The sequence below is a fragment of the Tamandua tetradactyla genome, chromosome 11, assembly GCF_023851605.1.
Source record: "Tamandua tetradactyla isolate mTamTet1 chromosome 11, mTamTet1.pri, whole genome shotgun sequence".
Classification (NCBI taxonomy): Eukaryota; Metazoa; Chordata; class Mammalia; order Pilosa; family Myrmecophagidae; genus Tamandua; species Tamandua tetradactyla.
Genome location: NC_135337.1, coordinates 8687615 through 8705798, shown reverse-complemented (window position 1 = coordinate 8705798; position 18184 = coordinate 8687615). Strand labels below are relative to the sequence as shown.

At 40.1% G+C, this 18184-nt stretch overlaps 1 protein-coding gene across 5 annotated transcripts in view; it reads left to right on the top strand.

Moving 5' to 3' along the window:
• The window catches only part of LRIG2 (leucine rich repeats and immunoglobulin like domains 2), a 126465-nt gene that overhangs the window by 65982 nt on the left and 42299 nt on the right, over positions 1 to 18184 (top strand). For 4 of the 5 annotated variants that reach the window (XM_077119860.1, XM_077119857.1, XM_077119862.1 and 1 more), the window contains 2 exons: positions 3175 to 3462; positions 7418 to 9157. In XM_077119860.1, the coding sequence (XP_076975975.1) occupies positions 3175 to 3462; positions 7418 to 7641 (512 nt within the window). In that variant the 3' untranslated portion in view covers positions 7642 to 9157. Of the gene's footprint in view, positions 1 to 3174; positions 3463 to 7417; positions 9158 to 18184 lie in introns of those variants that run through there. The other variant, XM_077119858.1, reaches the window with a different exon arrangement.

Sequence of the window (18184 nt, the reverse complement as noted above, 5' to 3'; positions counted from 1 at the left end):
GATGGACATTTTGACTGTTTCCATCTCTTTGCAATTGTAGATAATGCTGCTATAAACACTGGTGTGCAAATGCCCGTCTGTGTCTTTGCCCTTAAGTCCTTTGAGTAGATACCTAGCAGTGGTATTGCTGGGTCGTAATCCATTCTGCCAGTCTATGTCTTTTGATTGGGAAATTCAGTTCATTAACTTTTAGTGTTATTACTCTTTGGATAATATTTTCCTCTACCATTTTGGCTTTTGTATTATATATATCATATCTGATTTTCCTTCTTTCTACACTTTACTCCATACCTCTCTCTTCTGTCTTTTCGTATCTGACTCTAGTGCTCCCTTTAGTATTTCTTGCAGAGCTGGTCTCTTGGTCACAAATTCTCTCAGTGACTTTTTGTCTATAAATGTTTTAATTTCTCCTTCATTTTTGAAGGACAATTTTGCTGGATATAGAAGTCTTGGTTGGCAGTTTTTCTCTGTTAGTAATTTAAATATATCATCCCACTGTCTTCTAGCTTCTATGGTTTCTGCTGAGAAATCTACACATAGTCTTATTGGGTTTCCCTTGTATGTGACAGATTGTTTTTCTCTTGCTGCTTTCAAGATCCTCTCTTTCTCTTTGACCTCTGACATTCTAACTAGTAAGTGTCTTGGAGAACGCCTATTTGGGTCTATTCTCTTTGGGGTGCGCTGCACTTCTTGGATCTGTAAATTTAGGTCTTTCATAAGAGTTGGGAAATTTTCAGTGATAATTTCTTCCATTAGTTTTTCTCCTCCTTTTCCCTTCTCTTCTCCTTCTGGGACACCCACAACACGTATGTTTGTGCGCTTCATATTGTCATTCAGTTCCCTGATCCCCTGCTCAAGTTTTTCCATTCTTTTCCCTATAGTTTCTGTTTCTTTTTGGAATTCAGATGTTCCATCCTCCAGTTCACTAATTGTAGCTTCTGTCTCTTTAGATCTACCATTGTAGGTATCCATTGTTTTTTCCATTTTTTCTTCTTTGTCCTTCACTCCCATAAGTTCTGTGATTTGTTTTTTCAGATTTTCTATTTCTTCTTTTTGTTCAGCCCATGTCTTCTTCATGTCCTCCCTCAATATATTGATTTGGTTTTTGAAGAGTTTTTCCATTTCTGTTCGTATATTCAGCATTAGTTGTCTCAGCTCCTGTATCTCATTTGAACTATTGGTTTGTTCCTTTGACTGGGCCATATCTTCAATTTTCCAAGCGTCATCCATTATTTTCTGCTGGTGTCTGGGCATTTGATCAGATTTCCCTGGGTGTGGGACCCGGCTGGTTGAAAGGTTTTTCTGTGAAATCACTGGGCTCTGTTTTTCTTTTCCTGCCCAGTAGGTGGTGCTCGTCTGTCTGTGGGTCCCACCAGTAAAAGATGCTGTGGCTCCTTTAACTTGCCAATCCGAATCTCGCAGTCGGCCCGGGAAACCGCGCGTGGAGGGGGGGGTCACCGGCCGCCGCGGCTTGGGGGAGTGCCGGTCCAAATTGCCCAGCTGGCCCGAGACGCCAAGCATGGCGGGAGGGCCCCGCTATCCAACGTTCCCAGTCAGACCGGGGAGCCACGTGCATGGAGGGGACCCCAGTCGCCAGCTGCCCCGGCCAGGAAAACACGCGCCCCTCGGGTATCTCACCGCAGCGGATTCTCCCTGCCCGTTCAGCCGTTCCAGAATGGGGTACGCTGTCTTTTTGGTTTCTGTCATGGCTCCGGGAGCTGTTTCGTATTGTTTCTGTTTCTTTAGTTGCTTTTCTTGAGGAGGAACTAAGACCCGCGCGTCTTACTAAGCCGCCATCTTCTCCGGAAGTCCCCTGTTTACCCATTTTTAATAGTTTCTTATTATTGTTTACTTTTATGAGTTCTTTTTCTTTTTAGATACAAGTCATTTTATAGACATGTCATTTGCAAATATGGCATTTTTACTACTCTTTAGTTCTTTTTTCTAGGTTATTATTTTTTTTGGAAGATTTTAGTGTCTATGGGGCAAGAGATAATAATTTGATTTAGACAGGGATTTATAGGTTGTAGAAGTGCTTATAAGATGCTGGAATCTTCTCTTATGTGTGAAGCTGAGAGGACGTGCAGTTTAATCAGGGCACTTCCCATGCAAATTAAAAGCATTTGTCAAGTACTAATACATATAATGTCAAATGCAAAAATACTCTATTCTGAAAGCCGAAGCATATTGACTCAAATAGATGACAGATATTTATACTGCTAAAAAATATGTGATATGTATGTATATTGATTGACCCTAGCAAAAAGACTAAATAAGGCTTTTCAATGACAATATTTAAAAAAAAAATAAAGAAACTCTTTTCAAGTGTTTCTTACTCTTTTCAGGCATAAGTAGCCTTCATACCACATGCAAGGGAAGTTTGTTTCTCCTGCTGACAGAAGTAGATATTCACAAAAGTTTGAGGGACAGTGATGACTCTCAGCATATATTGGAGAACATCAGATGTCCCTTCCCATATCCTCACTCCCACAATGAGTGACAGACATAGGGAGCAGATCTAAAGGATGGAAGAATGGGTTTGATATTCCAAAGGATGGAAGAATGGGTTTGATATTCCTGGTTCTTCCTCTTTCCAATTCTGTGACCATGCACAGGTTACTTAGATCTGAACTTTGTTTCCTCATTTTTAAACTAAATACTTAATAAAACACTTTCCCCCCAAATTCTCACAGATTCTGACAACAAATCAAAATGGTGATACTAAGTACCATATGAATGAAAAGTTTATTTCATTTCCTTAGAGATTTTTGAATTGTCAGTGGAACTTCTCTAACTGGTAAATTGGTTTATTTGGTTTTCATGGCCTTTCCATGAAAGGCAAGACAGATAGTTTAATGTAGTATTAAGAGCCAGAGTGTTTGGGTTCAGAATTTAGCTTTTCACTCTTGTAGTGTGACTTTTGGCAAGTACTTCTCTGTGTTGTGGATACCTCATCTGTAAAATGAGGGTAATAATAGCACCTACTTCTGAGGGATGTGTGAGGATTAAATGAATTAATCCGAAGAAAAACCATGACATTTCCCTTGATTTTTAAGTAGGTATGCAATAAATGCTACTTATGATGGTGACAACTTTTGAGGAAACCGATGATTGATTGCAAAGCTAATTCCTTAACTGGAGGATATTTGAGTTTTTTCCCATTGTTGTCATTAGGTGGCACTGGTACCCGGATGATTTGCTCAGATTGCTATGACAATGCCAACATCTACTCGCGGACCCGAGAATACTGCCCGTATGCCTACATTGCTGAGGAGGATGTTCTGGATCAGACACTGTCCAGCCTTATGGTCCAGATGCCGATAGACACCTATTTGGCCCATCCTCCCCAGGATGCCATTGCTGCAGAGAATTTGACATCAGCAGAGAGACAGATGTCTGCCTTTCCCACTAACCATGAAAGGATAAATCAGAAGAAACTTTCTTCCACACAGATGAGCAGTGGTAAGCAGTACAATGTTTTTTTGTTTTGTTTTGTTTTCACTTCGCTTAATTGGGTCTTCCCACTGTCATAAAGATAGTACTCTCATTGGGCAGGAAGCAAAACAATTTGATCTAATGAAGAAATCGGCCATTGTTAACTGTTAAAAAACTGGAGCCAGAGATTTTTAGATATTCGAGTTGAAAACAAATCTACTTTTGGGAGTTGAAAATAGCTTTTGTGGTACTGACAGGATCACACTACTGAAAATTCAGAGGCCATACAGAAGAAGCTTTTTTAAAGTTTCATATAGGTATTAGTAGTTTTTCTCCATCTTTCTTTAATAAGGAAATTTTAAATGCCAAGAATATAGTGTGGACATAATTTGGTGAAGTATTTTTCTGAAGAGATTTTTAAATGTTTTGTTTGGTTGCAGTTCTATTAGGTAAATATTGAATGGTCAGTATCACTTGGCAGGTGTTTGCTTTCTCCTCAGAGATATGATCATGGCCATGAGTGGGAAAGTAATTTTGGGACGGTGCTCTGTCCCACATGGCCGAGAAAAGAAATACATTATATTATATAGGTTATATCAGATTAGATATTTGATAACAACTTGATCAGTAATCTAAAACAGAATTGTTTCCAGACCTTCAGGGGTACTATTGAGCATGTCTTCCTGACCCTCCAGACTCCAGCTGTTACCCTTCTGTCAGCCTGAAATGGAAGAATACTGGAAGGGGGTAGGGGTTGAGAACTGCAATTTTATAGAGGAGTTCAAAGTGTACAGTGGTGCTTTCAGGGATAGCTTTGGCAGGAGTAAATGCTCTAATGTGGGACTTAAGATGTGCTCTGATGTTCTTAATTCAAGAGACTAACTCTGAAGATTTCCAAAGATAAAACAGGTCAGAAAAGTACTGTTGTTGAAGTTAGTCTCTTATCTTTACATTTAGTACTTGTGAAAGAAGTACCCAACATTTAATCCATTTTCCCATATCTAAGAATAGTTACACAAATAAAAACCAAATATTTTTGGTTTTAAGTAGAACCAAAAAGACATTGCGCCTTTTTCTAATGTTGGTGGTGCTTTAATTTTTAATCTGGTGGTATGTGAGGAAAAATCAGCAAGTGTGAGTTTTTTGGCACATTACTCATTCCTTATCGAAGGTTTCATTCTTAAATTTTTGTAGCCAAAGAGAAAAAATTTGGAACTATTAAACTTTACCACCTGGGAAATCTCTGATACTGTCTCAAACTTTAGGGAGTCCTAAAACAATAGGCCAAGCCCTTGATTTGTTTGTAACAACAAACAAATGCAAACATTCTTAACTTTTGATCATTCTGTTCTACATATATAATCAGTAAGTCACAATATCATCACATAGTATAGTTGCATATTCATCATCATTTCTTAGAACATTTGCATCAATTCAGAAAAAGAAATAAAAAGACAACGAAAAGAGAAATAAAATAAAACGAAGACAGAAAAAAAAGATTATACGTACTATACCCCTTACCCCTCCCTTTCGTTGATCACTAGCATTTCAAACTAAATTTATTTTAACATTTGTTCCCCCTGTTATTTATTTTGTTCCATATGTTCTACTCATCTGTTGACAAGGTAGATAAAAGGAGCATCAGATACAAGGTTTTCACAATCACACAGTCACATTGTGAAAGCTGTATCATTATACAATCATCATCAAGAAACATGGCTACTGGAACACAGCTCTACATTTTCAGGCAGTTCCCTCCAGCATCTCTATTACATCTTGGGTAACAAGGTGATATCTACTTAATGCGTAAGAATAACCTCCAGAATAACCTGTCTGTTTGGAATCTCTCAGCCATTGACACTTTGTCTCATTTCACTCTTCCCCCTTTTGGTCTCAGCCTAAATTTATTTTAACATTTGTTGCCCCTATTATTTATTTTTATTCCATGTATTTTACTTATCTGTTGATAAGTAGATAAAAGGAGCATCAGACACAAGGTTTTCACAGTTACACAGTCGTGTTGTGAAAGCTATATCATTATACAATCACCTTCAAGAAACATGGCTACTGGAACACAGCTCTACATTTTCAGGCAGTTCCCTCTAGCCTCTCCGTTACATCTTGACTAACAAGGTGATATCTATTTGATGTGTAAGAATAACCCCCAGGATAACCTCTTTACACTGTTTGAAATCTCAGCCATTTGTACTTTGTCTTATTTCTGTCTTCCCCCTTTTCGTTGAGAAGGTTTTCTCAGTCCCTTGTTGCTGAGTCTCAGCTCATTCTAGGATTTTTGTCCCATGTTGCCAGGAAGGTCCACACCTCTGGGAGTCATGTCCCATGTAGATGGGAAGGGCAGTGAGTTTGCTTGTTGTGTTGACTGGAGAGAGGGAGAGGCCATCTGAGCAACAAAAGAGGTTCTCTTGGGGGTGATTCTTAGGCCTAATTTTAAGTAGGCTTGACCTATCCTTTGTGGGCTTAAGTTTCATATGAACAAACCCCAAGATTGGGGGCTGAGCCTGTAGCTTTTGTTATCCACACTGCTTGTGAGAATATCAGTGATTCAACTTGGGGAAGTTGAATTTTCCCCCTTTCTCACCATTTCCTGAAGGGGACTTTGCAAATACTTTTTTATTCACTGTTCAAATCACTCTGCAAACCCTTGATCTTGAGGCTTACTCTTGTGGCCTTCCTCAAGACTTCTCCATGTAGTGGAGAAGCCTAGCCTACCTATAAGTTATGCCTAAGAGTTACCAGAGGACCTCATTTTTTGCTCACCTGTGGCCTCTTTTCTCTCTCAGCCTAACTCTGCATGAAATCAAGACTCTCTCCCCTACATGGGACATGACACGCAGGGGTGAAAATCTCCCTGGGAGTTTGAGATGTGAATCACAGGGATTAGCCTGGCCCTTGCACCATGCACCAAAAGAGGGGAAGGAATTGTAACAAATAAGGTGTCAGTGGCTGAGAGAGTTCAGGTAGAGTCAAGAGACTATTCTGAAGGTCACTTTTATACAAACTTCAGTTAGACATTGTTACCTATCATAGTTTGCCAAACCTCAACTATAAAACCATTCCTGCCAACCCTAAAGAACACCTAGAGTGTTATATAAGATTTTAAAAAGTTCCATGCACTAGGCTAACTTTCCAGAAACTTAGAACCTCCAGATGAGTCCCTAAGCCAGATAAGTCCTGAAAAGCAGAGATACCAGCCTTTCTAGAACATCAGCTGGTCCCATCCTGTCTCCCGTATTGATTCAACAGCCCCTTCCAGCCAGAAAAAGTTAGAATCGGCATAGCCCAAATACCCCTAAAAATTGGGAGAAAGATCAGAGGAGAAGGTGGAATTAATACAGAGAATATAGGGTTTAACAAATGATTGCTGAATCATTATATTGATATTTCTTTTAATTTCCAGTATCTTGGAGCAGCTAAAAAGTAAAAACCTAAAATTGTGGAATTGTGACTCATACCAAACTCTGAAACCTGTCCTACAACTAATTGTTCAAGTGTTCTTTGAAATTTATTGCTTTTTTTAATATATGTTATTTATTTATTTATTTTTGCATGGGCAGGCACTGGGAATTAAGCCCGGGTCTCTGCCATGGCACGCAAGAATTCTGCCACTGAACTACCATTGCACCACCCTGTATATATGTTATTTTTTCCTTATAAAAAAAAATTTGTAGCCACAGAACCGCCAAGATAATATATGAAAGTACATGACATACAGTATGATGTCAGAAATTATTGGCTATTTATTGAACAGAAAGATTTGAAAGACAGAGATACTGGTTCCATGTTTTTCTTGTTTTGTTTTTATTTAATTGTGGCTAAGAAGATGGAAAGTATACATTTGATATCAATTTACTCAGGAATATAGAACATCTGTTTCTGTTAGGATTTGGTTAAAAGAAAATTAAGTCTTCGAAGATTAATTTTTGGATGTTTGCCATTGATAATTCTTGTCTTTCTTTCTCAGAAGCATTGCAGCAGCCTCTGTGGAACATAAATAAAGAATTAGGCCTCCCTCATCCTCCCTTTTCCCAGCAGCCAGTCCATGAGTCACCACAACTCCGAAATGAGGGCCTAGCAGAGAGTCATCCAGACTGTTCCACTTCCCCCATGCCCTGTCACAGGTTGCACGACCACACTTGTGATTTTAGGAGGACTGAGAACATTCAAGATGGTAGTGAGGGCACATGAAAACGCTTCAGGATGAAGTCTGGGCAGAGACTCAAATCAGTTAATTTTGTATTTACTACCTCAGAGTTCAGAAGAAACCCCGAAGTTAGCATTTGCTTTACTCTTTGTTTACATCTGACCACACTAAGGTGGGCCAGGCATTTGTTTGGGGTTTATACCTGACAAAGAAAGGATAACAGCTAACAGAAATGGGTATACCGAACCAAAACATTTTCGGTGGCACTGCAGAAGAAGACATTGGCAAATACACTTCCTGATGGTTCCACAGGGCTGTATACAGATGTGCTTTGCCTGGCAGGAAGAGTCTCATTGCTGCGTAACAAGCTGAATTGTCTCAGTCCTCGAGATGATCTCAAGAGAACTTCGCTGTTCTACTTTGTCTTCCAAGGAGTGAAAATAACTGGAGCCTTCTGGGCAGTGTGCCTGGGATTTGTCAGTGGTTTTAAGCATGTAGTTGAACTGGGGCTTTGATATTCAAGGTCTTTGGCAAGAATCCCAGGCTTGACCAACTGGTACCAGGTCATGGGGTTTTGCATTCTTGTGATTTCTTTTTTTTTCCCCTATCACCCAGGGATCTCATTGTAAATATATTTGCATTTATAAATAATTTTTGTATTCATTGACCATATGTGTTGGCTGCAATGTAAATATTTTTTGATATGCCAAAGTTATATATAACATATCCAGTTATAACATTGACCTGCTTCTCAGATCAGAGACAGATTTCATACGACTTGGTGAGATCTAAAGACTTTGTTACAAAGTACATGTGGTAGAGGCAGGGTACCTAGTGATTGGGTAAACAGAAACACTGTCTTATTGTAATTACTGCCTTTCTTCATTCTTAAAGGTTCAGATGTCAAAGTACTTGCCATCTGTTTACAAGTGCCAGCTGATATGACCTTTCCAGTATAAAAAAAGACTTGCTCTTTCATAAGACTGGCCGTCCTGTCACAGCCATATGCATGTAGATAGAGGAAAAATTGTTTTGGGAAATCTTCTTTCAACAAAGTACTTAGTTGACAAGGAAACCAAAGACGGCTTCTCTGTGTTTTATTTTTAATGTCTCTTTTATTAGTGCACAGTATATCTTAAGAAAAGAGAGGATGTGTAGAAATTCCTATTTTACAAAGTTTGGGGGGTAGTCCTTGTTTTGTACAAGTGATTATTTAAGCCAAAAATTTTTTCTTGGATTTCTGGTAGCAAAAAGCTTTATGTAAACAAATTACTTAATACTGTAATGAAACATAATGGACTGAAGTTCTTTCTTTGCGCTTTCAGATTTTCTCACACAGGCTGTCAGATTCTTGTCCTCTAAATCTAGTAAGTACTAGTTATTTATTAGACAACTTGAGTCGCTTTAATAAGAAAATCATTTCTGAGTCATTATGTACTTTGAGGGTTGTAAACTCATGTAATTTCTTAGCTTTCTGCAAGAATATTTAGCTGAATTTCATACTAGTTTTCAATCCTAAATTTGTCTCTAATAAAAGGCAGTACTATTTCAGCTCTTGAATATCACTTGCAGTGTCTGTTTTCCTCCCCCTTCACTGATCCCCTTTCTTATTTACTGGGTTATAATATAATCAGTGCTGGACTTTCTTGGAGTCAAGAGAACTGGCTCACTTTTGGCTTTGCTTCTTATTAGTTGTGTAGTCAAGGGCGAGTATTTTTTATTTCTTTAGACCTCAGTTTTCTTCTTTATGAAATGAGAACATTTTTACTCTGTTCTCTAAAGCCCTTTCCACCTGTAACATTCTGAATCTGTGCTCCCTCAAGGAACCAAGCAGGATTGATTATGCTGCTCTTTATGAAAGAAGCTGCTTTTATAAAATGTTTGTTAGAGTAGAACAATAGTGATGCCGCCTGCTCTGACTGGAGTCAGATTTCTTTCATTTATAGCAGGAGCAATGGTGTAGGTGGAGAAAAAATATATTCTGCTTCTTAACAGCATCAGTAAACAAGAAGAAACTTGAATCAGTTGAAAGCCAAGCATTGCTCACTACAACAGCAGATTTGAATGCTAGGATTACAACAGTGTATTAGAATCACTTGTGAGGTGTGGTACCTACCGTTAATTTGTTACTATCAGAATTTTGTGTTGAACTTTGACCCACTTATCTTTCTCTAATGTATTTAAGATTATCCCTTTGGTTACAGTACTCTCATTCAAATTTTCAGAGAGTTTCTTGAGTTAAAAATACAGAGTTAGGGCTAGGATGCAAGAGCATTTTGCAATTGAGTAGCAGCTGTCTTACTGTGAGGAGGTAGAAAAGCTGCAGCCAGTGCTCTGGGAAACTTGTAATATTCAAAGGTTGCCTCTGCATTAAGCAGTAGCCTTCCCAACTGCGGGGGCTGTCAGAGCCTGGTTTTTTGAAGGGCCAGGTTGTTCCTTCCTGTTAACTCAAATGATTGAGACATCTTCCTAGCAATTTCTGTTTACCTAAAATAACTTTTCAGTTATTTGTTTAAATGTGAATAGCCTAATCCTCATCTTTAAAAAAATAATAATTTAATACTTTCTAAACCTAGGAGGAATCCCTGAAACATTACATTATTGCATATATTTTTGACCAAGTAGTGACTTAACTCTCTAATATAAACAGGATTACTTTTTCCTAGCAGTGTAATGTCTGTCTAATGTCACTTAGAGACGTTGTGAAGCAGGGTAAATTGAAATGCTGAGAGAAGTACCTCTTGTCTGCTACCCAATTACTACTTCATTTCAGTTGGGATACATACATTCTCTTAATTTGTTTGTGCCTCTCTTAGACTGATCCTCCAGGTCTACCTCGAAGAGGAACTAGCATTTCTTACTGGCACAGCGTCTGTACCCAGACCTTTGGCTTTCTGTCTCTCAGCAGTTTCTCAGGTGCTTTCCCTGGTATGCAGGCCGCTCTCTGGAATGGGAAATATCAGAAACCTGTGCCAACATGTGGTCGCCCCTAGAGTGCCTCTCCAGAATGCTTTGAGTGAATATCTTTCTGAAAGGGAACTTTCATGCTTAAAAGCAGTTGTCTTAACAGTGCCCATTAGGAGATTGTAAAAGGAACATTAAAATGTCAAACACTTAGACTGCATTATCTATTTTCCTAAGAAAAGGAAGATATGATGGAAATCTTTTCTTAAAAGGTTGGTTTATGAAATAAGGATTAGATATACTCTTTTTATTCCAAAGGACAGGGCTCAATCAGTGGGGTAAAAGCTACAGGGAGGTAGAGGAGACACTTTCTAATAGTTTTCAGGGAATGCTAACTCTCTTAATTAGATTTGTCTGATGGTTGGAATAATCTGTCTTGAAAAGAAGTGAGCTCTCCATCACAGGAAAGGCACATTAGAAGCTAAATAACTATCTGTTCACAACATTGAAGAAATTCCTGCATTGAGACACAATATGATAAAATGACTTTTAAGATGTCTTTCAGTTTTTTTCATTGAAATCCCCAGGAAGAATCTGAGAGTCTTAAGAATTTTGTCCTTCAAAATGCTTTTATTCTGTATAGAGCACTTGGGAATTTTTTTTTTTTTTAACTAAAGAATTTTGGTCCTTGGTTCACAAAAGGAACTTCCTGTGACCTTCTGTGTTAATTGCTGAAACTCTAGGCTTACTCTCTCTGGGAGAATTTATAACTAATCACCAGTACAGATGACATTATCATAAAACTTTTTAAAGTCGCTAATGTATTATAATTTTCCCTTTTATTCTGATTAGTTTTTATTCCTGTTCTTAGTAGTAGGATCCCTTCTGGAAAGGGGCAGAAATTGGGATATTTTAGATTTATACATAGATATTTTCCCAGGTGCTTTTTGACTTTTCCTAATTAATATCCACAGAAATGCCAGAAGGGTGATGGATACACAAAGGTAGAATTGCTGTCATTTTCTCCTCCATTTCTTCTTTTGTGTCTTGATGCAAATTATAGAGGTAATTGTGAAGCAGTTGGACCTTAGAAGATTAAGCTAAGATTTTTGGCAGCTCACAACTAATATTTCATTTTTCTGTTACATGGTCTCTTTCCCAGTTCATATTGGCAGTTGTTTTTTTCTTCCTACTTCTTCTACCTTAAAGCTTTTTTCCTTTTAGTACAACCTAAACCAACATCATTTAGCCTTAATTTTCTTTCTTTTATGTATAGCTGCCTGATTTACTGACAGAAATAACAAGTTCTGGAGAGATCCAAGATGGCGTCTTAGTAAGGTACATGCGTCTTAGTTCCTCCGACTCCAAATCAACTAATAGGTGAACAGAAACAGTACAGAACAGCTCCCGGGGCTACAGCAGGGAATGGACACACAGCGTAACCCAGTCTGGGCTGGTTAGTCTGACTGCGAAACTCGGCTGCGGTGAGTGAGATCCCTGAGCGGCGGGCGATTTCCCGAACAGCCGCAGCTGCGGCGGTCCGAGCTAATCCCTCCCTCCTTCCCGGGCTGGCTGAGGGACGCGGAGAGACAAGCTTCCCAGCCAAGGCGGCCGGCGCCACACTTTTGCGGGTGGCTTCGAGTCCGCGACTACGAGTCTCGGATCAGAGGGCTATCCAAAGTCTGGGCTGGCAAGTCTGACTGCGAGACTTGGCTGCGGCGAGACCCCCGAGCGGCCGCAGCTGCGGAGGTCCGAGCTAATCCCTCCCTCCTTCCGGGGCTGGCTGAGAGACTCGGAGAGACAAGCTTCCCAGCCAAGGCGGCCGGCGCCACACTTTTGCGGGCGGCTTCGAGTCTCGGCTTCGAGTCCGCAGCTACGAGTCTCGGATCAGAGGGCTATCCAAAGTCTGGGCTGGCAAGTCTGACTGCGACTCTTGGCTGCGGCGAGACCCCCGAGCAGCGCGCGATTTGCCGAGCAGCCGTAGCTGCGGCGGTCCGAGCTAATCCCTCCCTCCTTCCCGGGCCGGCTGAGAGTATCGGAGAAGCAAGTTTCCCAAGCCGAGGCAGGCGGCGCCCTTCTTTTGCGGGCGGCTTCGAGTCTCGGCTTTGAGTCCGCGGCTACGAATCTCAGATCAGAGGGCTATCCAAAGTCTGGGCTGGCTAGACTGACTGCGAGACTCGGCTGCAGTGAGACCCCCGAGCGGCGCGCGATTTCCCGATCAGCGGCAGCTGCGGTGGTCCGAGCTACTCCCTTCCTCCTTTCCGGGCCAGCTGAGAGTATTGGAGAAGCAAGTTTCCCAAGCTGAGGCAGGCGGCACCCCTCTTTTGCGGGCGGCTTCGAGTCTCTGCTTCGAGTCCGCGGATACGAGTCTCGGATAGGAGGGCTATCCAAGCCGCGGTAGCCCCCCCCCCACGGGAGGCTTCCTGGTCCGGTGGGGAATCCCCCAGGCCCGCTGCGGCCCGCAACCAGCCACAGGGTCCCCTCAAGCCGCGGCAGCTGACGCCCCCACCACGTGCGGCCCCTGAACCAACGGAGAGAATTGGATCCGAAATCCCCAGGCCACGGAGATCGGTGACTGGGGGAGACCCATTCCAAACACTTGAGACAAACGTGTGCCACGTGCGCCACGTACTGGGCAAGATAAGAAAAACAGATCCCAGAGATTTCACAGAAAAATCTTACAACCTTGCTGGGTCCAACACCAAGAGAAATCTGAATAAATGCCCAGACGCCAGCAGCAGAAGATAACTGTCCACGCTCAAAAGATTGAGAATATGGCTCAGTCAAAGGAACAAACCAATAGCTCAAATGAGACACAAGAGCTGAGACAACTAATGCTGAATATACGAACAGAAATGGAAAACCTCTTCAAAAATGAAATCGATAAATTGAGGGAGGACATGAAGAGGACATGGGCTGAACATAAAGAAGAAATAGAAAAACTGAAAAAACAAATCGCAGAACTTATGGAAGTGAAGGATAAAGTAGCAAACATAGAAAAAATAATGGATAGCTACAATGATAGATTTAAAGAGACAGAAGATAGAATTAGTGATTTGGAGGATGGAACATCTGAATTCCAGAAATAACAAGTTCTGAATTGAGATACAAGCTGCTGTTAACAAAACAACATCTGAGAAAACATGAACCCTCTGAAGGTTTTGTGGGTAGTAAGGTGTGTGTTTGTGTGTGTGTGTGTGTGTGTTTGTATGCTGTGTGGCAGGGTCACATTTCATTATTTTTCCATGTGAATATCCTGTTATTGCAGCACCATTTGTTGAATTTTTGTTTGTTTTGCTTGCTTGTTTTTTGGGAAGTGTGTGGACCGGGAATCGAACCCGGGTCTCCCGCCTGACAGGTGAAAATCTACCACTGAACCGTTGCACCCCTCAAGTGTGTGTTTTAAGAGTTATATTTGGACCTGCTCTCCCAGTGTTGTGTGATAAGAATGTCTTCGCAGTCCTAATAATTGCCACCAAAGGATGATGGTGAACAAACAGCCTGACTTGTGCCTGTTTTTAGATGGAAGAAGTGATCTTTTATGAATTGTAATTGCCTTGAAAGAAATTTATCAGGTGGTGAAGTATTCTGGGATTATCTCAACTATTTGATATGGCCTCTTGATCCATAAGGAGAATTATTTCTGTACCTTCTGCTTTTCCCTTTACCTCTTCTTTTTACCCCAATCAGAGGATGTTCAGTCTGAGCAGCCCTGGTACTAGATGCACCTAAAGAGAAGTGTAAGCCGAGTGGTTGGTCAGTGTGTTCAGATACTTTCCTAGTATCTATTTATATTTTCTCAAACCTAAGAATGTATATTTTATAGGCATGTGTTTGTCTACTTGATTGTCCACTGTAATACGTGTTCAGTAAAGCTGAAATACACTCTGATTTTCTCTTTTTCTTTTATCTAAAATACAAGATTGGAAGAGTGCATTTAAAAATTTCTGGTCCTGTTGAGAGAGTTGCCAAATAGCTGTTCAGGTTAAAACGTGGAAGAGTTGCTCTTCCTGTGGTGTTTAAGTCACATACGCCTCGAGCCTGCCACTGGCTAGGCCCTGCAGTGTGAACTCCTTGAGGACAGAAGTGGTGTGATCCCTGCTTCTTCCTTTATGGTGTTCACTACATGCCACGTGAACACACCTAATGGTTCATTAGAAAATAAGAGTGCTATCTGCACAGGAGAGCATTTGAGGAGAATATTTTCTAATTTGGTAAATCTTCAATTGATAGAATATTTAAAGAGTATTAGTTAATAGATTTGTCACTATACCATCTTAGGGACCATTTCTTCTGAGAATGTCCACCCCTTGAAGGCTGGGCTCTTTTTTTTTTTCTATTTCTTAATGGTTTTTATTTATCCAAGTTTATTTTCACAATGGGAATGCAAATATATATAAAGTTAATAGTTAAGAATAATTTGACTTAACATTCAAAGTTTTTTTATGATCGATTCAAATATTTTTGTTTAGAACTGCATGAAAGCAAAACCATAATTAGCCCAACATATCAGATTTTCAGCAATAATATTTGTTCCTTACAAATATGAAAATGCTGATTTATGGAATTAATTTCACTTCATTTTGCTTTTTCCAAAATTCATTGTTCAATTTAGTACCAGTGACACTTCATAATTCTACACTGTTATCTCACATAATTTTAATAGTTAAGTTTTGTTCGAAATTCTTGTTTGTTTACTGAATTTGCTGAATTGAAAGGGCCCAAATAAAAGATTTTATTTAACACTATGAATTTTCTGAGGTGAAATCCAGCTGAACATTTATCTAAATTGATTTTAGGATTGTTGATTCCTCAGCATAAATATATTAACACTAAGGAATGAGTGATCTCAGAAGACATACTTTCATTCATGACACCAGTAATTTTTATACAGTATGAATTCATATTTGCCCTACAAGTGTTGTTCTATGAAAGATTTTGTGTGGTATTTCATGAATAACACCTCCAGCTTATATTATCTGGCTCTATTTCAAGGGGCTTCATCTTCTGGTAAAGGCTTTTCTCTATATGAGGTGGGGCAATCAATGTAAATACTTCCACATCAAGTACATGTATGTTATGATTTCCTTAATTTTGTCTGACCATCTACTAAAGGTTTGTTATACAAATGTGACATTTACATTGATCTGTTCCAATATAAATTGGCTTAGATTGATACAATATTCAGGATGAGTGTCTGCCAGATTGATTACAGTGATTTTTTTTTAAGTGTGTGAGTTTTCTAGCACTTTTAAAGGTTCATTCAGGGGCTGACATCTCTTCCAAATACAAAATATTTTTATTACGCATTATCTCATATCAGAATGATGACTGAAGCCTTTCACAAATAATGGCATTCAGAGGGTTTAACTCCAGTTTTGGTTCTGTCATTTTGTCTGAGGTTACATAAATAAACTAAGGTTTCCCACATAGAGGATATTGGTATGGTATCTCTACAAAGTAAATTTTCTCATGCTTTTTAAAGGTAAAATGATAAGTGACGTCTTTAACCAAAGGTGATATTCATAGGATTCCTCTCCACTGAATTCTCTCATGTTGACTCAGGGAAGAACACCGAGTGAAGGCTTTCCCACATCGATGGCATTCATATGGCTTCTCTCCAGTGTGAGTCCTTTCATGTTGTCTAAACATAGAACAGTGGATGAAGGCTTTTCCATACACGGCATTCGTATCTTTTCTCTCCAGTGTGAGTTCTTGTTATCTTTCGGAAGAATGCAGACTGAAGGCTTTCTTACATACATGGCATTTATATGGTTTCTCTCCAGTGTTGGATTCATTGTAACGTGTGAGGCCAGATTTTTGAGTAAAAGATTTATTAATTTGATGAGATACAGGTGATTTATTTCTGGTGCGTATTTGCTTTTTTTTTTAACTTGGGCAGGCACCGGAAATCGAACCTGGGTCCTCTGGCATGGTAGGCAAGCATTCTTGCCTTCTGAGCCACCGTGGTGGGCCCCGCCCCATATTTGCTTTTGTTTACCAACAGATGACTGGTCACTGAGGGCTTTTCCAATGAGATTGTTGTGGTATGGTTTCTTTCTTAACACCTGTTGAGTCACTCTGGATGTGCGAGTAAAATCTGGCAATTCACTATTTATAATGCCATTCTTTTTAATACAGGAATTCCGCCTCAATGACACGATAATCAGTGCGTCATTCCTGCAGTTATGTTGCACAGATAGCATTTTATTTTAAGACCACTTTTCTTTCCTGAATTCTGGTATTGGAAAAATCTAATTCCTTCTCTGCAGAGTTCCTCTCCTTGCTCCAAGTGGGAAAGTATATCTGATTTGAAGACTGGATATACCACAGAGACCAGATGACTGATATACTCCAGCATCACTTCTCTGAACAGCTTTCTCTGGGGTGTATCTAGGACGGACCACTCTTCCTGAGTGAAGTCTATAATTGTATCTTTTAAGTTCATTAATTCCTAAAGACATCACAGACGTTCAGTTCACAGAGGACCATTTCTATCAATGTCCAGAGCAGGATGTTTGAGAGGGCAGCTCTGAGAAAGTAGTGCCAGTGGCTTCATTGTCAGTAGCTCAGCTGACAACTGTCTTCCTCTGGGTTTTCATTCACAACCAGGTAAGCATGCAAATGGCCAAGATATCCCAGAGCTAAGCATGCCTCCTTGGTTGGTCCTGTGGGGATGAAGCTCCATCCTCAGTGTGGAAGCAGCACCAGACTCCTGGGAACTGAACCATAAGACATTTCTGGGACAAAGTCATCATGGGGCAGAGAAAGCAGATTTGGGTACCTGCTGAAGGATGCACCCCTTCCTTTCCCTCCGGCTGAATCCCTGAGATGGGGCTGAGATTCCTCGATGCCAGGTTGGGTGAAGTGGGCTCCTCAGCACAGTCAGTAGGGAAGGCATCAGGAAGGCTCTGCAGAAATGAAGAGGAATAGGGGGATGTCTGCAGGCTGGGCTCTTAATAATCCCAGTCATTCTTCTACTGTGCTCTATGGGGCACTTTCCACATGCATTATCTCATTCAAATCTCACAACACAGGCAATTTTAATCTCCTTTTTTTTTTGTAGTTTAAGGAACCTGGCTTCATGAGAAAATCTCAAAAAGCTTTTAGGCAATAAAGCCAGAGCTTGAATCCAGATTTCTGACTCAGTGGTTACCTGTGATCCCTTCCAGTTCTGAGCTAGTATCTTGACTGTAGTCTTCATAAACGTTTGAATAAAGCTCTCTGGACATTGATCCCTGTCCAACGTGGTGGAAGTCTGAACCAGAATGTACTCTGGAAGCTGATTTTTATTAAATTTCTAAAAGGAAAACAGTCTCTCATTTTCTTACAAGGTGGAATACAGAAAATTTTTTATTCAGATTGGTTTGCAGTTTATTGTATTTTGTTTGTTTTGGAGTGGGACTTGTTAGGGCTTAAGTAGCAGCATTGAGTTTTGAAAGGCACTTGTTCACACTCACAGATATATAGAAGCTTTTAGCCAAGTGCTCAAGCTATCTGCGATGCAAGATTAATTGCCACAGACAATGCTTTTGTACAATAAGGATGATTTCTAGAAAAATGAAATAAACCAGAATGCAAGTCCACAATTTTTATTTATAGATTCAACAGACAAAACTGTTCTTTCAAACTGCGACTGAATTTCTTAATATTCTCAATTTCTGTACTTATTTGTCACAGACC